The sequence below is a fragment of the Pseudopipra pipra genome, chromosome 9 (genome assembly GCF_036250125.1).
Source record: "Pseudopipra pipra isolate bDixPip1 chromosome 9, bDixPip1.hap1, whole genome shotgun sequence".
NCBI classification, from domain to species: Eukaryota; Metazoa; Chordata; class Aves; order Passeriformes; family Pipridae; genus Pseudopipra; species Pseudopipra pipra.
Genome location: NC_087557.1, coordinates 4235539 through 4260239, shown reverse-complemented (window position 1 = coordinate 4260239; position 24701 = coordinate 4235539). Strand labels below are relative to the sequence as shown.

At 46.1% G+C, this 24701-nt stretch overlaps 1 protein-coding gene across 2 annotated transcripts; it reads right to left on the bottom strand.

Moving 5' to 3' along the window:
- Positions 1–227: 227 nt before the first annotated feature.
- FAM20B (FAM20B glycosaminoglycan xylosylkinase) lies at positions 228–24701 on the bottom strand. Of its 2 annotated transcripts, none has more exons than XM_064664183.1 (8): positions 24682–24701; positions 16855–17386; positions 13635–13721; positions 12231–12340; positions 9891–10062; positions 7292–7483; positions 5875–5934; positions 228–3762 (listed from the first exon to the last, which is right to left on the bottom strand). In XM_064664183.1, exons 2-8 carry the CDS (start codon positions 17229–17231, stop codon positions 3531–3533), a joined length of 1230 nt encoding a protein of 409 aa, XP_064520253.1. In that variant the 5' UTR covers positions 17232–17386; positions 24682–24701; the 3' UTR covers positions 228–3530. The 2 variants fall into 2 exon arrangements, with proteins under 2 accessions (XP_064520253.1, XP_064520252.1); XM_064664182.1 differs by lacking the exon at positions 24682–24701 and adding an exon at positions 20612–20670.

Below are 24701 nucleotides of genomic sequence, written 5' to 3'. Positions count from 1 at the left end.
GTGTTTTTCTTCTGTATCCCTTTGGGACACTCTTCTTCCCTTCCCAATAAGGCTCTTGCAAACAACCTGAATGTTTGACCCCGTTCTCGGATATACACGACTGGAATAAAGGCCATTGAGAACCATCAGCGAAGGAATAACTGGGAAACATCAGCAGCAAAACACTTTAAACATTCAGCCCACATGTTGGAACAAGAGAGAGACAGACAGGGGAGGGAGAGAAAGACTTAAACAATCCATCAATGTTGCTTTATTAAAATCTTTATTCACACAATGTTGCTTTATGTGGGATCTGACCCCGGGGGATACAAGTAGAAAGTCATGATAACGTTCTGTTTGCTCATTAGCAACCTCCATTTGTGCAGCAGCTCCCAGAGGCATCCTCTGACAGCTCCAACAGGGGTGTCTGTTTCCAGCATCTTGCTCCAGCTGCCGCAGCAAATAAATTACCTTCTTAATAAATTAGTATTTTTCAGTTGAAGTTTGTTTGGCAAGACACACTCCAGTTCGTCAGCTGCTGGAAGAGGAGCCGGCTTGAGTGCCTCCTCCACCCCAGGGCTGACTCAGGGGGGAGGAGGTGAATAGCAGATGGCTGATGGTGCTCTCTCTTTAATTAGTTCTTGATTTCTGTGCTTCAGGCGCTCTGGTATCACCAATCTCCACAACACAACCACTGTGTAACATCTGGGGCCAGCGGATGACAGCGTGCACAGCGAACAAGGATCAGAAGGTGTCATGAAAACCTCACTGACAGAGCACAGCACCTGCCTCACAAACCATGTTATTTTTCAGAGATTCAAGCAGACCCTGTTGGCACGTGGATGCTGCTCCTCATTTCCCTTCCAATGGTTACAATCTAAAATTTCTCAGGGTTCTGTATTCAAGCAAAACAACGACAGCTGCCAACAGGGCAGAAATTATCTCAAGGCCAAAATCACATCTCCCTGATTTTGGCTAAGGGAGGAATTTATTCTTCTTTCCTGCTGCAGAACACCAACCTCCAGGAGTGTTTACAGCAACCAGAAGCATCAGTATCACAAAGAAAAAAGCAAACCCAAAAAACCCAACCATTTCTTGCTTCCTCCTACTGACGATGCCGGACTTCACGCCCTTTGTTCACAAGTAAACCAAAATAAACCAATACCCTGCTTTAAATCTTTGATACTGGGGAAAAACTTATCCCCATGTTCCATCTGACAGAAAAGTTTCAGCTTAGAGCAACACGTAAATTCTCAACCAATTTAATCTCAAAGACAGAAAGACCTTTTTTTGAATCCATTATTATATCAAGAGTGATCACACAGAAATCAAAACATCAAATTTTGGTAGATCCTTCCCAAAATACTAAGAGCTCATGATTAAGCTCAGAGAGAAGAACAAGCTTTTAGAAATGCTACAAGCCACCACCATGTGCTTCACCATCTCCCCTTTGGGTAAATCATCTGAAATTTCCTGGGGAACAGCTGATGCCAGCACTCGCTCCTGCCCCATGGGCACCTCTAAGGCACCACCCACAGCTTCTACAGCGTGTTCTGTTGTCAAGTACAATGATAAAGAGGCACAAGCTTCTCACCAGTGTCCTCAGAGCTGGCTGTGCATTACCATCCTGACTAGTAACTCCAATAAATAACTCCGGATCCAAATATCTCCATCCCATCACCTCATCCCTCTGGGGCAGGTCTGTGATGTGTCCAAGTCCAGAAGAGAGACAGAAGAATATAAAATTCAGTCTCAGGTAAACAGTTACATTCTGCTTTCAAGATACTCTTCTCATGAAGGAAGAAAAAGACTAACAAAATAAACTTGCGTTTTTCAGATAAACTCTCTCCCTGACATTCTTGGATAAGGTGTGGCCTGGGTACAAGAACAGGAAACAGCTCTCTCCTTGCCCACCACACTGCAGAGCTAAAGACATCCTGACAGACAAATCAAGGAAAAGGGCTTTAACTGACATTTTGCTGCCCTTGCTCACAAATCCAGTAATCCATAATCACTTTGGGAAGGGAGCTCTCTCCTTACATTAAGGACCATTCTGGCTGAACTGAGCACCGACACAAAGCTGTTCAATTTGGAAACAGTGACAAAGCTGCTTTCCTTCTGGAGACACAGATTCTTATCCCAAGGTGACAGGTTTTATGGCCACAAGCTCATGGGCAGCACAGGCTGAAGTGCTGAAGGATGACAGGACTGGCACAAGATGAGTGCTGCAAGCCTGCCCTGGAAAGCCAACCTGCACCAACTCTTCCCTACCTACAGCAAAACCATCAGTGAGGACCCCAGGATGACCATCCCAGGCAGAACATCGCAGTGGCAGTTGCTGGGAAGGCAGAAAACTTTCTGGAAGTGCTCACAACTTCTGAGCTCAGCCACAGCCAGAGCAGGTGAACGGTGGGACTGACCAGCTGGTGTTGCACAGAGCAGCAGTGCTGAGCTGTGGTCACACGGAGCAGCAGGAAGCTCTTTCAGATGAGATGGAGAACAACCACCACAGCTCAGGGGTCTCTCCACTCTTCAGGTTACTTCTGGTAACTCGGGAAGCCCAGCAAACACCTCTTTCCTCAGCCCAACATGCTCAGAGGCCCCACATACCACAGGGCTCACAGTAAGCAGCATGACCTTGCTACGCAGAACCTGCTTCCAAGGACAGATCCTGTCCTCCTTCTCAGCTACAACAGAATGGAAGTTCGGTTTTTAATATGGACACAGGACTGCAAGGATATTTTCTCCACTCAGACCTTGCCAGATTCCTTAAAAAACAGTGACAGGACACACGGAAACTTATGATAACCCCTTAATTATCAAGTGCTGTATAACCACCCTGTCCTCTCCTAAATCTCCAACCCTGTGGATAAATCTTTGATAGGACTTCAGCCAAAACACTGAAGCATTATCACATATGAGGCAAACCCCTTTCCCAGTCCTTTATCGAGGAAAAGCCAAGTGAGCAACAGAGGTCCCCTCTCCCACCCTCATGGCATTTGGAAGAACATCCCACCCCCGGGGGGGTGGCACAACTCTTCAGTCTAATAATTATTTTATTCATCCTTTCCTCGTTCTCTAGAGAAGCAGTAAAATGCCCAACCAGCTCACAGCTGATTGTGTACAACCCTGAATCAGACAAACTTGCCAGAGTATCCTGGGGGAAGAGAAGGGGAGAGGACTGTACTGTTCATCTCCATTTGTCCCCTCTGGATTCAGTTCACAAATTAGTGTCTGTATTCCACACACTCCCACCAACACCAAGAGCCATTTTTACCCAGTGCAGTGCCCACTGCCGGCAATGGACACGCCACCACGGCCAAGATGCCATTCCAGGTGCTGAGCCATCCAAGGGCCCAGCTCCCATCTCTCACTGCTGCCAGCCCACAGAAAAAGCCACTGTCACCTCCATTCCTCTGGCTCGGGAGCCTTCCTGTTCATGTCAGTCCATCTTGGCCACAGCCCTTCTGAACTGATTGTGCTGTTTTTCTATCACTTTTTTGTTTGTTTGTTTTTTAAAAAAAAGGAGTTCCATCCGTGTTCCGCTACAATTACAAGTGAGACAGAGTCATCCTGTCTTCCACCAGCACCACATCTGGCCCAAACTGGTCTGTGCACTGCTTCACTGTAGCCAGGATGCTGAGGAGCCGCTGGTCCAGGGCGTCCAGGTGAGGGTCGGAGAGCACAGGGGAGATGGGGTCATGCGACATGGCCGTTTTTAAGGCAGACTTCAGCACCCCGTTCTTCAGGTAATTCAGCCTGTTCCAGGTGGAAACCCGGATGCTGCAAAAGGAACAAACACACAAACACATCATACCACTGCCCAGCTGTGGTCCCATCTGGAATGCCGAAGGCAGCCTCCCGAGGGAGGTGTAACTGCAGGTTACGCAGGGTCTGAGCGAAACTTGGAAACGGAAGGTGAAGAAGAATCAATCCCCTGTGACAATAACTGATGGTGCACAGGAACACTTCCCGCTGCGAGTAAGGACTGCCTTCAGTCCCGAGGCCTCCCAGACACAGGAAAGAAAAGGAAGGAAAATCAACAGTCTGGTTGTTAATTCAAACACAAACTCAGGTCGCCTCAGGAAGAGCATCACTGACCAACAGTTAATCACAAAGGACAAAAGGCTGTTGATTGAACCTCCAAGAAAGTGAACACAGAAGTGATTCTTCCTCTTCACTGGCCACTGAACTTGTTTGTGTTGTTGTCATAACTCATCTTGACTGTTGTGTTCTGTGAGGTCTCTTGGGATTCTCCTCCAAATCCTTATGTTTTAGCACCATTGGTCTAAACTCTGGGTTTTGATGGCCTCTAATAAAACCAGCAGTATAAGCAAGTGCTGCACCAAACCTATTGTTAAAGCAATTATGCATATGAATTCTTATATAACATTTGCCTGGCACCAGAAAGAAAGGGTACCTAAAATCCAGGAAACTGCAAAGTCTCTTACAGAGATAAACTTCTCTTCTGCTTGCATTTGGGAGAATCTAGACAGAGACTGCAAAAGATCCTCAGTAAAGCAGGAAATTAAACATTTGTTTACAATTAATGGAGGGAAACTACAGAATTTGAAAATCAACTGTTCTCTCTATGGATTTTAAAAGAACCTTGCAGAACACAGGCCAGGTGTACTGCAGAGTGCATGGAATCTTAGTGGAATCTAAGTGGAATGCTTAGTGGAAGCAGGATGAGAGCTCAGGCTTTCTGAAAAGTTCCCAGATTTAACAGGCCTCGAGGAATGTGGAAGATAGAACCTTTCAAGGACAAGCTGAAGGAACTCTCAACTAAATGCTTAATTTGGAAGGCTTAAAGGAGTTAATGTTATCTTCAAGTATCAGAATCAGGAAATGGATACATCAGTATTTTCTGTCCAGGAAATTATTATAGAATCCTAGAATTGTTTGGGCTGGAAAGGACCTTCAAGATCACCCTGTGCCATGGGCAGGGACACCTTCCACTAGACCAGGCTGCTCTAAGTCCTGTCCAACCTGGCCTTGAACACCTGCAGGGATGGGGCAGTCACAGTTTCTCTGAGCAACCTGAGGCAACCTGAGGGGCAACCTGAGGCCTCGCCACCCTCACAGGGGAAGAATTTCTCCCTAATATCCCATCTAACCCTGCCCTCTGTCAATGTGAAGCCATTCCTCTTTGTCCTATCACTGCATACCCTTGTCCCAAGTCCCTCTCCAGAGCTCTCCTAGAGCCTCCTTAGGCACTGGAAGGGGCTCTAAGGTCTCCCTGGAGCCTTCTCTTCTCCAGGCTGAACACCCCCAGCTCTCCCAGCCTGTCCCCAGAGCAGAGGTGCTCCAGAGAAGCAGCAATGGCCTGGTGAGAGAGTGGACACAGAACAGAAATCAAGTCACAACCTCTAAAAATAAAACAAACAAAACCACAGCTCACAAGGCCAAAGCAGAAACAAAATTCAGCAAAGAAACTACAAACCTGGGTTGAAAGGAGCCCCCTGAGCAGGGCTGCAGTCTTCCTCAGAAATCATTTTTGAAAATGATGAAATTGCCAGACACGTTGAGTCCTTCGCTTCTGTCAGGGAGAACTCAGAGTGGGATGTGAACTTTTATTTGTCAGGAGCTGGATGGGGACAGCTGCAGATGCAAAGTACCTGTCACACTGACTATGGAAAGATCTGAACCAGTGACCTGGAGGTGAGACCACTTTCTGCAGCCAAACACCCACTGTACTGCCCTCATGAAAATGTATTTCTCAGCTTCTTGGACAGTGACAATACATCAAACAGACAATATCTCAAAAACAATAAAGCCCTGAGTATCCAAGAAAACATTTTCAGGTTGCCAGAAGGCTTCAAACCTAATTATATTGTAAACCTAAGGACACCCATTGCATAAATAAAGTGAACAGCACCCCAGCATTTCACTTACATGCAGCACTGATAAAGAGGAGCCAAGATGCTTCTTTCATCCAGGGCAGGGTTTCCAAAGCTGAAAGGCAAAATTAAAACCCAAGTGAACCAACTGAACTCCTAATGTTGTTCTCAACATCAAGAGCTCTGTAAAGAATTCAAAGAAATCAATAGTAGGCAATTTCATGCTCCAAGAGATCAAATCATTTAAATTAAAATACAAACAGGCCATGGCCAATCACAGACACAACTCTCAAAAGCATCAGTTGATGTACCAGGTAAACAGAAGGAGCACCAGCATACCCAGTTCTGTATGAGACCACGGCACCTTAGAAAGGAATTCCAGAGGAGTCTAGAAATGGAACTCGTCATGTAGGGGTAAGGAATAATTGGGATTCTGGGCACAGGGAATGGGAGCTTCGCCTCCCTGGCACTGCTGGACAGGGAAGGAACCAAAGAGCAGCCACCATTAGAACAACAGTTCCACCAACAAGGTGATCCACTTGAACATTTCATGCCCACACTTTCTGAGGGAGGTCTGCCAGAAGGCTTCCAGAGTATTTCAAGCTTCATATAAACACATGCTCGTTTTATTTTGTATTTGTATATTGTATATTTGTATTATTTTCACCCTCCTCACAATCCTGTTTTCAACACAGAACTTTCCCCTTAATAGAGGTAAGTTGCTCTAGGGGTCTGGCATTACTCTGCCCAAATAATTCTGTTATTAGTAGCTTTAAAACTGGAATAAGCTCCCAGGGAAGTGGCCATGGCATCAAGAAGCATCTGCTCTTAGTCATGTGCTCTTAATTTTAGGTAGTCCTATGAGGAACAAGGAGCTGAGCTCAGCTGATCCTTCCAACTTGAGATCGACCATAATTCCATGAAAAAACTGGCCCTCTATCCCTTAATTCAAAGGACTTGAAAGAACCTCACTCAAGCTTTCAAGAAAATAATTTACTGGGAGCCTGCAAAGCCACACCAGCAGTATTTTCATAGTGTTATAAGAACAAACTATAATGAAGGGACTTGACCTTCAAACACCATATTTACTCCCAATGACTAATCCATTAAACTTCCTTCCTCCTGGAACATTGTCAGAAAGACAGTTTTTGCCTGCCATGGGCAGGGACACCTTCCACCAGCCCAGGTTGCTCCAAGCCCCATCCAACCTGGCCTTGGACACTTCCAGGGATGGGGCAGCCACAGCTTCTCTGGGCAACCTGTGCCAGGGCCTCACCATCCTCACAGGGAAGAAATTTCTTCCTAATCTCTCATCTACACCTACTCTCTCTCAGTTTGAATCCATTCCCCCTTGTCCAGTCAGCACCACAGCCTTTGAAGGACCCTAATATTTGGTGAGTAATTTCTGATAAGATAGAAAGCTTAGCACAAAAGATATTAATGAAAACAAAAAAATATTCCCTGGCCCTCACCTTTTGGCATTGTCCAGCAGGATGAGCATGCTGGCTCCCTCATCATCCTGGAAGCTCTCGTAGTGGTGCCGGTCGGCATTCCCGATCAGGTAGTCGAAGATGGCCGTGTCGATGATGTCCAGGAGCCGAGGGCCCGAGTCGTAGGGGGAGGTTTTCTTCACAGCGTCGCAGTAGCTCTCGTCGTACTCCCACCTGTGGCCAGAGAGAAACCAAACAGCCCTTCAAGGAGCCATCCCTGCACACCAGTGGGAGTTACAGCTGCCCTTCAGACACTGAGGAGTGCAGGAAGAAAAGCTAAGCACAGCAGCCCATGCTGTATAAAGAAGGAAGAGCTAGACAACAGTGTTTCATCAGCAAATGAGTTAATTCTCATGAGTAAATCCTGCATTCACATCCCATTGTGTGGAGCAAGCTGTAGTTCCAGGATACACATCATCTTCCTACGGAAAACAAGGTCAGAGTTTGCCTCCTCAGTGCTCACAACTCAGCAGTGCCCAGGCTGCCTCATGGCAAGACTGACTTGCCTCCTTCAACTTCCCAGTGAAGGACTTCAGCACTGTGACTGTTTGCAGTGCCTTGACCTGCTTCCATTGGTCTGGCTTTCCAGTGACCCTCTTAATTTTTTCTCTCTAATGCAAATAATCTCACCATGGTTAGTAAAGAGCCTCTCTGTCCTGAGAAGGGCTTCACCTGTGTTCATTCTCCTTCAGAGTTGTCTCCTTCCTCCCCACTTCCCTTCCAGAGTATCTCACCTTTTTCTCCACTGACAAGATTTCAAGCTTCCCTCTCGTCTCCTCTCCTTCTACAAGTAATGTTGTAACATGGATGTCATGTCTCAGTTCTCCAAAGTTAGGATTTCAAATTTTCTCATTTTCTTCTTTACAGCTTTCAAAGCTATTCAACACCACCACCTAAACAGCCAAATCTCTGGTGTATATCCTTTCCATCTGTCAACCTAAATAACAAGTACATCTATAACATCTTCCATGTAAGGATTGAAACAATCCTTCACAAAACAGCAGTGAAATTGGAAATGCCTTAAACCATCTGTGACTTGGAAACAGAAATGGAGGAAACAAGCTGGAGAGCCTTGCTGACATGCTCACAATTGCAGAGACTCATAAAAGGAGGAAGATCAGAATTCCATTACTAGAACTGCCACATACCCCACCTCATCTTCTAGTGGTCTGGAGCCTGACCTCCCTTATTCCTTCCTCCAGGTATCCAAACTAGAGGGGCCAAAAATGTGTCTTCTCAATGTTTTTGACGACAGGTCACACATGGTCCTCAAATGCTGTGTCTGGTTCCCTCTTTCTTTTGCATCAAGGTCCAACTCACATTCAACTTGCAGCACAAATCCACAAGGCAACAGTCTCAGACCCTCCTACCTCTTGTGCTGAATAAATTCCTTATGCTGTATCGCTCTCTCCCTCAAGTGTTTCTCTTTCTCTCATTTTACTTTAGAGCAATACTTAATCTTGCCACAATTTTTCGGATAGACTATTCTCTCTCTCTCTCCTCATCTTCCACGGAATCTTTCAAGACAGACCTTTCTCTGACACTTATTTCTGATCATTTATATTGTATTAGCACAGGCCTTGGAAGGTCAGGGATTTTATCTATTACACTTCCATTAAACATTACTTATACTAATGTATGAATTATGTTCAAAAGGTCAACTCAGGACAGAGTAGAAGCAGTTAGAGCAGGAAAAAATTCTTAACACTTTTATTTTTCCATAATTACCAGGCACAGAAAAAGGAGAGCATGACACCTAGAACATTTTATTTTCCTGATGTTCTCAAAGGGAAATGTGCAGCATGACAAGGTGCAAACACCAGAACTTTTTAACTCCATCTGAACAAGAAAAGAGCGAGTTTCAACACAGCAAATATCAAATCAGCACAGGAATCACAGTAAAACCCAGTGTAAGGAGGCAGCTTATGATGAAAAATAGCCTCTCAATAGAGAAACACCTCCAAGAATTCAGCCCATTCATTACTGCAATATACCATGTACTGAACACAGCTAATTTTGACCTGCTGGAAAGGAGAAAACATCTGTTGCTTAAAAATCAATCCACACATTTAATACTTTAAAACGATTCAGTGAAGCCTTTGGATGAAATTCTTTGTGAGAACAATCACAACATTGGAAATCGATGGATACTTTAGATCAAGGACTAAAAAACTCTTTCTAATCACTTGTTAATGACAAAGATTTGGAAAAATTTACTAAGCTCAAAACCACTTGCTCTGGTCATGGCAAAAACATCCCCAAGCCACGTACTCAGACGTGTCACATCTATTGTACAAGATGGATAGAGCTCACATTTGTCCTTCTTTAAGGATTCTTTAGATGCTGAGCCTGGTCACCAAATATTAATGGTATTCAAAGCAAGGAGCTTTCCAGTGCCTACCTACTTAAGCTAAACCAGCTCCACAACTCTCAGAAGAAACTACAAGGACCATGACAGCAGGTGCTACCACATTTCAGAGGGCCAGTGTCAACAGAAGGTCCAGTGGCACAAGAGAAGGGTCCTGGTTAGCCCACAGCCAAGATTTTCAGAGCCTGGAGTGCCCCTCCCACGTTCTCCTACCTGGCAAGTTTGCCCTCCCGGTAGGTCCTGCCCCAGGGGTGCCGGTGTTTCTGGAGAGGCCACACGTCCGGCAGCCACAGGGTCACCGAGCCCTCCATGATGTCCCCGTCTGCACACGCTGGCTCTGTCTCCCGACAGTAGTAGCACTTCCCATAGAAGCAGGTGTTATTGCCTTAAAACCAAAAATAAACAGGTATCAAAACAGCAGAACTTAATCCGAGGAATCCAACTGAAATTCAGGAGCATGTTGTTGCAGCAGAGCTTTCCCTGCAACAGGATTTCACTGCACTTGACCACGTGCTTCCTGTCTCAGAGAGGGAGAGGTTCCAAGAGATTACACAGATATCCATTCATTGCAAGCAATTAAGGACTAATATTCAAAGGAGAGAGTAATTATATTTTCTAATGACTTTACCACATCGAGAGTTAATACACTGCACCACCAACAAGATTTTGTGATCCCTTCCTAGTCCTTGGGACCTTGACTTGGTAACCTTGACGCTGCTTGTTTTTCACATTTTTCATGTACTTCATGTGTCAGATTTGCCACCTTTCTGAAAAAGTTAACCTAAAAGAGGCAAGTTAAAAAGAACACGGCAGAACTCAAATGGATTTGGAGCCCTGAGCCCTGAGACCAGCTACTTGAGCAGGGGAGACAGAAACCAGCTGTCATTCTTACATGATGCAGGAATGCAGATCTGTCAAAGCTTCATCAGTGTCTTCTGACAGGAGAGGAGCAACAAAACCCTGCAGCCTTTAGTCTGCTAATGCTGATGTATCCTGTAATCCACACAACCTGGATTAATAGTTTTAGTTTAACATTTTCTGTTTCCCCCTTCTAACCTGCCTTTGCTTGACTCTTGCCAAGTTAAATCCAGTTCCATGTTCATAGATGTTCCTCCAAAATAGGTCTCAACTATGTCTCCCTTTGTTGTGATTCCACTTGTTCTCTATCCTTGTTTCCTTTGGCTCTACATCCAATATCCTTCCCAAACCAGGCTCAGCTCACCCAAAGATGTGTTTTTCACCTTCCACCCTTACACAGCCCCACCCCTCAGCCAGCACTCCAGTGGAGCCCTCCATCCAGACCTGGCTCTTGTGCTCCCAATACCCCATCAGACAACTTGAGGATGTTAGAAATTATTATTAACTACAAAGAGCTTGCAGACCAGATCTCTTATCTGTATGGAAAGCCCTGCAAGTCTCACTTTCCATCCAGGGCCTGCAGCAGGTCCAGCAAGAGACAGAATTCTTTGAGATTGTAGCTGCAACTCCAGCAAACCTGCACTGAATAGGCATGAATCATCTTTTCTTCAAAACCTCAGAAACTTGATCAAATTTGGGCTGACAAGAGATCACAACCTTTTTCCCAAATCCACCCATTTACTTGGGTCCTGCACTGCACAACAGCAAATCCAAGGAAACTAAGGAAAGGTAATGAAAATTTCTGGAGCCAACTTTTCAAGTCAGCATTTCTGCTAGAAAACAGCTTAGTTATCTTGGCTGAAATTCAAAAAAGTATAGTCTGCCTGAGGCAGGCACTCCATCTGAATGCAAGGAGAGTTTGGGAAGGCTGAGCTCCTCTCATCTCTAAGTTACACCTTGTAACTGGCAGTGTGAGACTGCCAGCAGTGCTTGTAATAGGAATGTACACAGGCACATATTTACCAGCTCTAATGAACAATCATCTCTAGAGCCTTCTGATTAGAAAACAAAACAAACGAAAAAAGAGTAGTAATTGGATATTTTATGAAAGCCTGAAGGAGTTAAGGCTGCAGCATAAGTAATTTCTTGGTGCTTAATGACCACCTGGTAGGAGTTCACATTAGTAATTCCCATTACGTGCCCTCATAGCATCACTGCTGTAAATAACACAGGGAAGTTCTGACACATTTGGTTCTAAATGCTCCACAGGCTCTGATGGCACAAACAGCATCTAACATCAACTGAAGTGTCAGCTCTACAAATTATCCCAAATCACCACTCTGTTCACGTTAAATACAATTCTATTTTTTTCCATGTAGGTCTAATCACAGATTCTTCTAACCACCTCTGACAGCAGAGAGAAAATTCTTACTCAAAAAAACCAAAACTTCCCATCTGTAACAGCAGCATGAGGGAACACAGAGCAGATACAGAGGGAAAACTACTTGGAGGAAACCAAGTCCTCCTCCCCCTCCAAACAGGGTTATACAAGCTCTCCCTTGGCAAAGACAGAGACTTCCCAGCTTCCTGCACCAGAGTTAACTGTTCTGTAGCTGTGTCAGGCTCCCACGGCTCTTTTTCCCCATTAAACCCGTTTTTCTTTACTGGGCTGCACAATCCATGGAATCCACTCACCCACGGTCATGAAGGTGCCCAGGAGCTGCTCCGTGGCCACTGGTTTGATCTCTGTGCGGAGGTTCACAAACCTGCCAACCACCAGTGGGGCCCGGCGGAAACCCAGGATTCTGGTTTGGGAGGAAGAAATACAAGAGAATTTGCAACACAGGCAGCAGTTCAAAATCGAAACAAAACAAACCCACAGTCTCTGTCAGAGATGACTGAGACCGAAGAATAAAGTTGGAGCCCTGCAGAAGCCTCTTTTCTTCTCCAAGCAAAGTAAGGGAACTCACTTTTCTAAGTGCCCGGATGTTAAACTTGCTTCATAAGCCATCAGTGACACTCTTTTATTAAAGCCTTTCCAGCACAGCACCACAGGATGCACCATGCTCAGAACTCAGACCTCACCCCAGAAATACCCACCATGTGTCTCGTGTACAGGCTGAAGCAATAAAACCATGTGGCCCGTGGGCTGGTCACCTGCAAGGATCATTTATAATTTGTGGGAACCACTATCTATTGAAGTGTTGTGTTCAAGCCCAATTCAACTACACTTGAAAGCAACCAATCAAGGAGTTGTTTTCTTTGGCATGAGGAGGGAGAAGGGAAGAGACAATGGCAGAAGAAAAGTGAATGCCTGAAAAGTGCCTGGAAAAACAGAGGTGGGAAGAACAATCACAAAACTTGTAGTTACAAGATCCAGGTTTCACTCCCATGTGTGACCACAAATGACTTGGGTATTTGTAATGGAATTTTAAAAGTGCTTAAAAGACTACACAGATCAGTACAGATTTTAAGTCTCTTCACCTCCAAAGTGCCAACACAGTCTTCCTGTAACAAGGAGACCGAGACTGTGCTCATTTATTCCAGATGAAACCGCATCTCTAACAGCATTTCAACTATCAGCATTCAGGGTTTGGCATTTTCTGTCCCATTCTTTGTATATCCTGTACTTTGTTTTTCTCCTGTAATTGCACCTCCAGCTCAGGACCACAAAACCACCTGGGTACCCTTGAATACAATTTATATATGAATAGCTGTTTTTCCTCTAGGATGTACTGATTAATATTTAATCTAAACAACAGGCTTCACTTTTTAGTGTACTGGATGTGAACTTAGCACATACATTTGGTATTCCAGACTCTTCCACAGCATTTGGTTAAGCTCTTTCTTCCCTATAATATTAACTGTAATGGTTTTAGTGCTCATTCTCCTTTCCAGATTTTCACAAAAATCTAAAATGTTAGAATCTTGCACAGACCTTTGAAATGAAGTGTCACCGAACAGATGATTTTTATTTTTGCCTTCAATGTGCTATGTTGGCAGGTTAGAAACAGCTCATATCTGAGGTGTATTCTTCAAGGAACTCTGATGAAGCATTTTCCAAAGATAATAAAGCCAGGTAAGCCAATAATTCCATACCTATCCAAGTGAAAGGCTGCCACTTCTGCGTTGTGCCTGTCGTAGCCAGCGTAGGGCTCTCCTTCCACTACATAATCCCTGGCATATCTGTAATTGAAACAAGTCAAATAAAGTGATTCTGTGCAGAATTTCCATCAATTTTGCTGTTCAGAGCAACAATTTAATAACAGTGCTACGTTATAGAGTCTCTGGGTCCCTTTCCAAATGACTGCTAATGGGAGGGGGGAAAACCATCCATGAGATTCAAGTGTTCAGACTGTTGAAGTGGTAAACAAGGAGGAAAGGCAGTGATGTACAGTGATCTCCAAAGCTTGGGAAGCAGTGCCTATTCCAACTAATGAATTTTAATCCAACCACATGCCAAGTCACATCTAAGAACAAAGAGCACAGACCCAGCTACAGAACAGGGGACTATTTATACTGGAAATCAGCAATTCCACAGATGATTTTGGGGTTAGAATGGATTGTACATTAACATGAAAATACAATCTGATATTGTGGAAGAGATGGCAAATGGAATCTTACAGTAGACAGAAAATCAGCAAGAGTGAACCTGAGGACAATACTGGATATAAACAGAGCCTTTATTCTGGTGGAGGAAAGACATCATGAACAGCAAGAAACAGAAGTCAGGCGCCCATCACAACAACGGTGTGTTCTGGTGAAGTGGCAGGCTTTTTGCTCCCTTTTTTATCTTTTAATAGATGTTACTTAGTCAAGGCAAACACCAATTTCTGAGTTTCCTCACATCTGAATCAGTCCTAGGTACTGTTTTAGCACTGTGCTTCAGGTGAGTGAGAAATACCACAATCAATACTGAGCAAATGGGTCAAATGCAACACATTTTCCAATAAGACAAGGCCTATTTTCTCATTTCCATCTACGTATCAAATCGTCTAAAATGGATTATTTCCAACAGACTTTGGGATCAAGCAGTAGCAAAAACAGTGCAGGAGAAGCCACTGAGCTCTACCTGGATGTTTTAGCCCTGCTCAGGGAAGGTGTGGGTGAGACAACAGTTCATTTCCTCAGTCTGAGCAAATGCTTCAGCTTGTCTGCAAAGCAGCTCAAAAGAGAATTCACCAGGGCAGGATGGCAGGGAGTTGTGGGAGGAGGATCTGACAGATTCCTGCCAAACAGGAGCTTACACCAAATGAGCAACTTATTTCACATATACCACCAGATGTGATGGTAGCAACTCTTAATCATTAATAAGTTAGGCTCTGAAATGTGACAGTTAACCCTCAGAACACATCCTCAAAGGCAGGTCTCTGGTATGTACCTACAGCAGGCTCTTGGAAACATGGTTACTTCTTGAAAGCTGAAGAGCTAAAATTTATTGGTAAAACCCAACCAAACGCTTTGTTTCCATGCACAGTAGGCAACTGGTTCTTTCTAGGGCAAAAGCAACAAGGAAATTCCATCGTCGCCAACCAGTAAGTTTCCCAGGAACTGTTTAACTGTTTTTAGCAGTAATTTTGACAGTGCTTTCATGTTCAAAGCCAGTTAAATAGACTCTCTTGCAGTGGCACAAAAGGACTCTGCCCACAAGCCTGGCTGTTCAGCAGTCACAAACAGAACATCAGTCTGCCTGTATGGCCAGGGCCATACTGCCCAGTGTTCCTATAAACATTCCCAGCTGCACGTGTCCTTGATGGAGCACAGTCACTGTGCCCACCTGCACAGACATGGCATTATGGGAATGTACTGCTCAGTGAAACACTTCACAGCTCTCACCCACACAGACAGCACTATGGAAATGCTGTGTCTTGTTGGTGCATTTATGGGACACGCTGTCTGTCACACCACCAAGACTTCAGTGTAAAAGGCTCACGCTGCTGGAACACAGCCTGGGCCCACGGGGAAGCTCCAGCCAGAGCAGGAACTGCCTATACAGAAACAGGACTGGGAACTCAAGTGCAGGGCAGATTTGTGTTCTCATTCTCTAATCACAGTTTGGGTTGGAGAGGACCTTCGAGGTCATCTCATTCCAACCCCTGCCATGGGCAGGGACAACTTCCACCAGACCAGGTTGCTCCAAGTTCTGTCCAACCTGGCCTTGCACACTTGCAGGGATGGGGCAGTCACAGCTTCTCTGGGCAACCTGTGCCAGGGCCTCACCACCCTCAAGGGGAAGAATTTCTTCCAAATATTCCATCTAAACCTGCCCTCTGTCAGTGTGAAGCCATTCCTCCTTGTCCTATCATTCCATACCCTTGTCCCAAGTCCCTCTCCAGAGCTCTCCTAGAGCCCCCTTAGGCACTGGAAGGGGCTCTAAGGTCTCCCTGGAGCCTTCTCTTCTCCAGGCTGAACACCCCCAGCTCTCCCAGCCTGTCTCCAAAGCAGAGGTGCTCCAGCCCTTGGAGCACCTCCATGGCCTCCTCTGGACTCCCTCATTAACAGGACAGAAAACCTTAATGCTTGCTCAACCCAAAATCCTTTGGGCAGAGATGTCCTCACTCTGTGGTGACAACATTTCCCATTTGCAGTGCACTCCCCTAAAACACACCTCCCTTACTTTTTAACATCTTTCTTTCTTGTCCTTTTCCCCAAAGCCAAACAGTTCAAAAAGCTTTACAGCCACGCACAAGACTCTTTGTGAGTGTTCAATCATGTCAGATTTCCCTGTGGATCATTGTAAACAAAGGCCATACCAAGAAAATCTCACTACCCACAGTAGTGAGATCTCCTCCAGTACTCAGCACTGGCAGACAGGAAACTCTGACCTACTCAAGCCATTTTTACAGCCTTCATGCAGCGACACCAGACACCCAGATCTAGTTTTAAGACCACTGTCAACTTGAATTCCTTCCCTGTTCTTGAACTGCACTCTCTCCTGGCAGTCTGACATGACCCTTACTCAGAGTAGGCAAGGCTTTTCTCCACATTGCCACAACCTGCACTTCCAGAGTCAGAAAGACTCAGAAACATCATGTGTAACCAACATTCCCCCAGGACTGAACACAGTGATTATTCTTTTAACCTAAAGACAGGTAGTTTTGAGCATCAAGACTGTGCAGCCTGAGAGACAGCTGGCACAGCAACCTACTGTTACCAGAGCACCAGCAAGGCTCCCTCCTGTCTGTCTCTCAAATAACAGGATGGCCTTTCCATTTACGGGAAAATTTGTAACTTAAACATTAATGTGACAACGTGGAGAAAAGAAAACATAGGTATAAACAAAGCAGCTATTAATGCAGTCACTGAAGGCAATATTCACCTCTTGGGTTTGAAGACAACCTTCTGCCCTCCTTCAAGTATTAGCAAAGCTTTCAGCTGCGTCCCTTTGTATCCCACATCGGCTTTGATGATTCTCTTTGTGGTCATGGCGTGCATGACAGCCCCCAGCTCGGGGGTCTCCTCGGGATACACCTCCCGGGGCACCACCCACTGGGCCGCGATCTCCCAGGGGGACTGGAGCGTGTGCTCCAGCCGCGGGTCCAGCTCCACGTGCAGCCCGGCCATCATGCGGTGGAAGGCGCGCTGGTCCTCCCGGTTGGCAGCCGAGGTGTCCAGGTTATCGATGAGGAAAACCTTGGTGAAGATGAAGATGACGAGAAGGATGGCCAACAGCACGACCCGCTGCTTCAGCTTCATGGTGCCCTTCCACCCTTCTCCCCTGACCCTTTTCTTCCGAGCGTTCCAGGAAGTCTGTTGGAGATCAGGGTGAGGAAGGGGATGTTAGTTAATGGATTTCATTCCTAACTTGCATTGTCAAAGAGGTCTCGCCACCGAAGCATCTCCTGGTGCCCCTGAAAATAAGCAGAAAACAAACTTACAATCCTGCACATTCCACCAAACTCAGAACTAAGTTTATGCTCGGAACGTAAGCCTGCATTTATGGACACTTGTATCCTAAAGCCCAAACATTTCTAATAAAACACATGAGTTTGCTGCATTCCTGCAGCCTTTCCATGATCTGCATGGAAGGGGAAATTGCTGGATGGCATCTCTGAGCAGCTGAAATCATGGCAGCTGCAGCTACCATGGGCAAGATTTTGCAGAGAGCTGTACTTTCTAATTTCACACACACTCTTCCACTAGTATGAGATCCCATGATCACAGGTCACCTAAAGACCTGTCCCTCCAGAAAAGCTCTCAGGTAGATTTTAAGACAGCTGACAGCCAGTGAGAAAAGCTGCACAGCCTACTTTCCTGAAGGTACATAAGGGCAGAAGAGACTTATTGGTTTACTGCCTTTCATTTGCTGTCACTGTAATTTACTCAGATATTTTTCCATTCTTAAAAAAGAAAAAAAAAGAAAAAAAAGAGTGGGGCAGGGGATGACATCTTCACTTCCTTGTGGTTGACTAAGTACCTTGTGCAGTCAACCGTAAAACCCATAACCACAGAAAATATACAAATTGTCTGCAATCTCAACCCTAAATTAACAAGAAAAAAGTCCCACACCACTAGTAATGCCTCAGCATTAGTTCTCAGCAACCTCACCTGCAACAGTTAAAGCTCCATCTGCGTTTCTGTATTTACAGTGGGCTGCATGACATGCCTGCCCCCTCAACGAGGCCTTGGCCAAGGCAAAGTTAGCAAATAAGGATCACAGAAGGCACCACCAACTGTGTTTCAATGACGAGGACAGAAGTTACTTTTCTAATATTGGCTGAATGTAGTCGGAACCCAAATGGAAAGGGACACTCAGGCACATCTCTGAGGAGCACTGGGAGCCAGTAGGGATTTCTCTTTGCACAAGCCATGCTAATCATGCAAACCCTGCACGGCACCCTGAGCTGGGAAGGGCTGATACAGAAAAGCCTTCTCATGAGATTTAGCAATAAGAGTATAAACCAGCCATTATTAATCATGTCACTGGAAAAATGACCTGCACAGGCTGAAGTTCATTTACCAGCAGCAATCACAGGACAGCCAGGCTACGCCTGACGAGGCACACACAGGTCACAGCCATCAGTGCAGAATCAGGCTTGGCACAGCCTAAGAGTTTTTGTATAAAAGGATGTGCCAACCCACAGATGACTCCACAGCACCTTAAGCAAATTTACGTTCCAGGTCCATAGCAGACCCAGCCAGCCCCATGGCTCTCCCACCTCCCTGTGCACCCGTGTCACCTTTCACAGACCCAGCTGCAGAGCATGTGCTATGGCCTGGGCCAGCCCAACAAAGAATAACCAGTTCACCACCCAGATTGTTTTGCCATCATCATCCTGCCTCAGGTGACAGCTTAGTTCAGTTTGGTCCTTTCCAACTTACACATTTTGCCTCTTAAATACTTCCTATATAACCTCTCTGCTGGAGCAGGAGAGAAAGTAAAAGTCTCCTAATCACAGAATCTGCCGAGTTGGAAGGGACCCATCAGGATTATCAAGTCCAACTCCCGATCCTGAGCAGGACACCCCAATAATTAGTTAAAACTGACAGGTAAACAAGTGGTTTAATGTTGACAGCAACCACTCACACCAACATAGAGACCCAAGGAAGGGCAGAGTGTGGGGAGGAAGAAGCCTAAGGGATGTTTCAAACTGGGGCTGTGGGCCCCTGTTAACTGTGTAATACTGATTTTAATCTATTGGAAAATCAGTGCTTGTGCTCATAGTGAAAGGCAACAAATCACGTGTTTATATGGAAATTAAAACATTATCTACTTCTGTTTTGGCTGTACTTTTCCAAACAGCTCAGCAACCTGAATATTACCACTGCAAGCATGAGAATGAGAAGCACAGACAAGGAACATGAACCTGACCCAAAAGCCCTCATTCCTGCAGATACAGACTCAGCCAGCAGGAGATCCCTAAACAACAATATTATTCTTAAATTTAAGCAGGAAAGCAAAGCAGATCCGGCTGTAACTGTTCCCTCTCATTGTAACCACATAATTCACTTCTTTAAAACCAGTAGTTCTGAATCATTTTGAACACTGCTGTTACCAAGATCTGCTTCCATTCATCTTTAAAACCCATTAGAGCTTGTAAGGAGCTAGGCAGAAGAACACAGTTCATTTCAGAACAGTTATGAGAGATGTGTATATGTACACATACATTTTAAGAAAGCCTTGCAGCCCAGTGCTGGCCAAAGCACAGGGCAGCAACGTTCCACACCTTTGGAGTTCAAGCTGGGCACTCACTTTCCTAGTCTGATTTTCCAGAATGCTGAGTTTCTCTAGGGATATTCTTCTTGGGAGGGGGGGTGGTGGTGGGGGAATATAACTACAGTCACTTAAATTAAAGGTCACTTACTTAGTTTATCTTTTGTGACAGCTTTGAAACTAATTTTGGCTGAAAACCTCCAGCGAGGTAAACAGCATTTACAAAACTAAAATAAATTAAATATTTAACTATTTGCTGGTGAGTTGGCTCTGACTTTGTGCTGCCACCTGAGGACATGAGTCATCGGCTGCTTTCCTCCAGCAAACCCCAAAACACCCCTGAGGTTGCCATGCAATCCATTTCCCAGGCTACCTGCACAGCCTGCACTTCACTCCTTGGGTGCCAATGTTACACTCACTGCTCTGCAAGCCAGGAATTGAATCCTTTTATGTACTAGTTTATCAAGACAGCAAGAACTTGAGCTTTACTGTCTTAAATTGAAGATGCCAAGAGTGACAGTGTTGAGGAGGTGTAAGAAAATATTTATGCAGTTTTGGAAGACGGCATTTTGAAAAGGACAAGTCTTTGGAAAAGACCTGAATTGGAAAAGATTATGAGAGCTCCAAAAGCGTAAAGCTGGTCCTGGAATGAGGACAGAGACAGGAAAGGTGGCCACAGAAACAAATGAAGTAACAACAACCCCCCAAAATTTTAAAAAGGAAAAAAAAGCGTGAGCTGTGAGCAGAACTCCGTGGAATGAAGGGCAAAAGGGTCTTGGACAATGACAAAAAGTAAACCCAGGGATGATCTCAGGAGGAGACACAAAAAGGAAACAGTTCCACAAACTGCAGGGGGTGAGAGCATAAGGGAAGGGTCTTCAGGCTTGACAAAAAGGGGCAAAGGGAAGGAAAAGCCACTTACTTCTACATAGGAGTCACGAGAATATGGGATGCACAAGTGACAGGAGATGCTCTTTGAACCTGAAGGCATCAGAGAAAGAAAAAATCCAAACAGTTTTCAGAAGTCAAGTACAATTTAAGTGTCCAACCCAAGCTGACACGATACAATGCAGAAGAATAATCCCTGTGTAGCTCCAGTCCCAGAACACACATTCCCTTCTGCTCTTGGGATCCGCCGCTGATCTCTTACCAAGGTCAAGTAACCCTAAAAAAGGAGTTTTTTCCTTGATTTTCTGCTTAGCATTATCTCCAGCTACCACTACTACACAGAAGACATAATTCAAAGAGCTTCCTTGCTCTACCACCCAAACTTCATCTCCCTGTTAGAGAAGTACAGAAAAAACTCACTTCCCTCTCTACCATTTTACCATGCTCCTGGATCAACCTGGAAAAGAAAACAGCCAGAAATACACGACCCTACCAGCTTTTTAATGCTGTAGTCAACTGGCAGGCTTGCATAAGAAATGCTTCTTGTTTTTCACCTCTTAGGGCTACCTCCTGATCAATTTTATCTCTCATTACAACCAGGTCTGTATTCTCAGCAAGTAACGAGTCTTCCAGCTCAATATCCAAATAACAGCCTCTCTTCAGTATCACAGTGGGGTCACACAAACACCTGAATTAAAGCATGTCTACTGGCATTAAACACCAACATCACACCACTTGACACCCAGTTCAAAAAACAGCATGAAACCTGCCTCTTACAAAAATCACAGCTACTATAAGCAAGCCCACAAAGTTAGCAGAGAAATCTCAGAAAACATTTTTTTTATTGGAGTCATAAGATCAATGCCACATATCACAGTTTTATTTTTATATCTTGAAGTCAGAAAACTGCTATTTCAAAAACTGCATGTACAATTTGCAAGGATTTTGCTATGCTCCAGATGACAAATCAAGTCTGAGGGCAGGCAAACATTCAGTGTGGCAGCACGAGTACACAGAATATTGTAGTTCAAACAGACACTGATCTGAAATAGATATGGTGAAGTACACTCTTAATTCCTGTTTAATGCATGCCTTTTTTCTTATATACACTCTACCTTTTGGGATTGCCCATCAAAAGGCCTTTAAAAGTTCTCCAGTAAATCCTGGAAAGCCCCTTGAAGAAACAGTGCATACAGTAGTGACATTTTCCTCTTCCCAAAATGTACTTCAGTCTCAGTAGATCAATCTTCCTTTCTATCCTCCCCTCCCTGGCCAGTTCTCCAGCAGCTCATGCCTCCCCTCTCTGTGCAAGCTTTGTTATTCCTGTTTCCACAGGCAGGCTCCCACAGACCTTTCCCTGGATTTCTCAGACTCATTCTGTCACTTCCACTCTCTGCATGCTGCCGGCCTTGTGTACGAGTTTAGTCATCTACTGCTCAAGGCTTCCCACATATTTACTTGTCTGCTACTTCTCCTCTTTTCCTGTTAAAACCCTCATTTTATCTACAGGCAAAATCTCCATGACAGTCTGTGCTCAACCTTCCCGCACACACAGCTACACCCCCGGTTGGGAGACACAATACAGAGAAATATGAAAGGCCACAAGCATTTTAACCACTGCATTATCTGTGCCTGCAGCTGTAACAATCAGCAACTGTCTGATCCGTTCTCACACAGTTTTGGAGAGAGACGAAATCATTTTGTCCATCCATCTGCCCACCTCGCCCCGTTATATCCCTCAGGAACTCCAGAATCCAGTACCTGCATTTCTGCCAAATTTGTCAAAGAAACACTTCTATGAGCTTTACAAAAAACCACAGGCCAGAGAGAGGACAGAAGCCTGGAGAACCCAAGGACAATTGGGTAAATATCCTTAATCTTTCCCAGCTGCTGGTCACTCAGCAAACAGGAACACCTGACTCATCTGGCTGCACAAATAAGGACAGGGCAGACTGGGATATGGGAAGCACCTGGGAGCAGCTCTAGGGAGGCAGAAGCTCCCAGGCCCCAAAGCTGGTGGGAGTCAGGTAAGAGCTGTTAGGGTGGGATGTAGCAAACAACTCCTTGGGGAAACCAGGCTGCATGAATTCTCCACTTTCCATCAAGCACAGTTTCCTATGGAAACAAAGTTTATATAATCACACTTTTAATTTAGATCCACTGGTTAATTCCAAGCACATCTGAGAGGACAGTAGATGTTTTGAAGACGGGGTTTATGTGTTTATTGGGAGCTGGCAGCTGGGGAACGCTGCAGGAAGGGCTGTGGCATTGGCTCAACAGTTGCCTGTTCCCCTTGGCCATCTGGGCAACCAGTGTGCGCACAGCTGGAATGGGCAGGGAGCTGGGAATGCCGGGCAGGGAGGGAGGGATTGGATGCACTGCAAAGTGGAATGGCACAGGACACAGGCAGGAGGCAAGGGTACTGACACAGAGGGTGCTGGGACCTGGTCAGAAAACAGCTGGAACAACCCTCCCTTTATCCCCATCCCAGTTGCTAATGTTCCACCTGACCCTCACAGGTTAATAAAACGAGCTGGAAATGTTTTAGGGGCCCTTGTTCCCCTTGGAGATGAAGCCAAAGCAGTGAGAAAATTCTGCAGTTTTCTTTCTCCACTCAACATGCTTATACTGATTCAGCTCCTAGATAATATGGGCACCAAAAATTTACCCAGGGTCCGTGCACCCATCTGACATCCAGCAGCAAGGAGCTGTTATAGGATAATGCCAATTGATTTCCCCACTCCTGAGGAGAGGCAGCGGACAATGAACCAGAGGGCAGAGATCCTGGTGTCAGAACTGAGCTGACAACTTTGTGCAAGGAAACAAAATCCACCTCACCCTCCTGAGACTTTGTATCGCAAACGGAGCCAAATCCTGTTGTGACTATGTAGGTCAGACTTAAGGACACGAGAGGTGCAGGGAGTCACTTTTAAATTAAAACAAGACGCAGCATTAATGTCTGTTCTGCAGTAAGTACCAAATGGGATCTATTCACTGCAAGACTGGAATCTACATTTTACAGTTTGCTCTGTTTGCTCAGCCCCTAAAGCGCCACGGATGTTGCAGGACCAGGGCCTCAGTGACCACAAACCAAACAGCTGCAGTGCTTATGCACACCTGTATCCAGAACGGACCCAAAGAGAAATGCCCTTTAAAAAGGGTTAAACCCACAGCTTTGACAACTACAGTCAGCATTTCTACGAACAACACACATCTCAGTTTTCACCACGGGACAATGACGTTTGCCAAGCAGAGAGTGGCACTCGGTGAGAGCCCACAGTGCAGAGGAGATGCTCGGAGAGGCTTCACAGCTGTGCGTGGCTCTGTCCCTGGCTCAAAGCGAGCATCCAGAAGAGGAACGAGCTGCAGGGGCGCGGATCAAAATTCACACCTGCCAGAGCCGCGTCCGTGCGGCCCCCGCGGAGCTCGGGCAGAGCCGGGGATGCCCGTGAGCTGACCCGAACCTGCCAGGGAGAGCACCGAGGGGCTGGAGCGGGTCCAGAGCAGGGGACGGAGCTGGGGAGGGGCTGGAGCAGCAGGAGCGGCTGAGGGAGCTGGGGGGGCTCAGCCTGGAGAAAAGGAGGCTCACCTTCTGGCTCTGCAACTCCCTGACAGGAGGGGGGAGCCAGGGGAGCTCTGCTCCCAGGGAATAAGGGGCAGGACAAGAGGACAGAGCCTCAACCTGCCCAGGGGAGGTTCAGGTTGGACATCAGTAAGAATCTCTCCACTGAAAGCCTGGTCAGACACTGGAAGGGGCTGCCCAGAGAGGCGGCGGAGTCGCCGTCCCCGGAGGTGTTTAAGGAAAGACTGGACGTGGCACTCAGTGCCACGGTCCGACTGACAAGGTGGGGGTCGGTCACGGGTCGGGCTGGATGATGTCGGCACAGCCTTCCAACCTCGCTGATCCTGTGACTCCACACCCGCCAGTCCGGCCGCAGGGCCCTCAGGGGCTGCGCCGGGGCCCCTCGGGGCGCAGTCTCCCCCTTCGCTCCCGCCGCCAGGGGCGTGCGGCCCCGCCGCCCTCCGTGCCCGGCCCGCCGCGGCCCCGCGGCCCGTCCCCGCCCGCTCCCGCCCCTCAGGCCCCGCCGCCCCCGCCACACTCACCGCGCCCGCCGCCCGCCCGC

Coding starts and splice junctions, on each gene's coding strand:
- FAM20B (XM_064664183.1), bottom strand. CDS start 17,231: ATGAAGCTGAAGCAGCGGGTCGTGCTGTTGGCCATCCTTCTCGTCATC. Junction 13,722..16,854: donor GTTGTCTTCAAACCCAAGAG/GTGAATATTGCC, acceptor TTTCAATTACAG/ATATGCCAGGGATTATGTAG. Junction 12,341..13,634: donor GCAGCCTTTCACTTGGATAG/GTATGGAATTAT, acceptor CTCCCAAACCAG/AATCCTGGGTTTCCGCCGGG.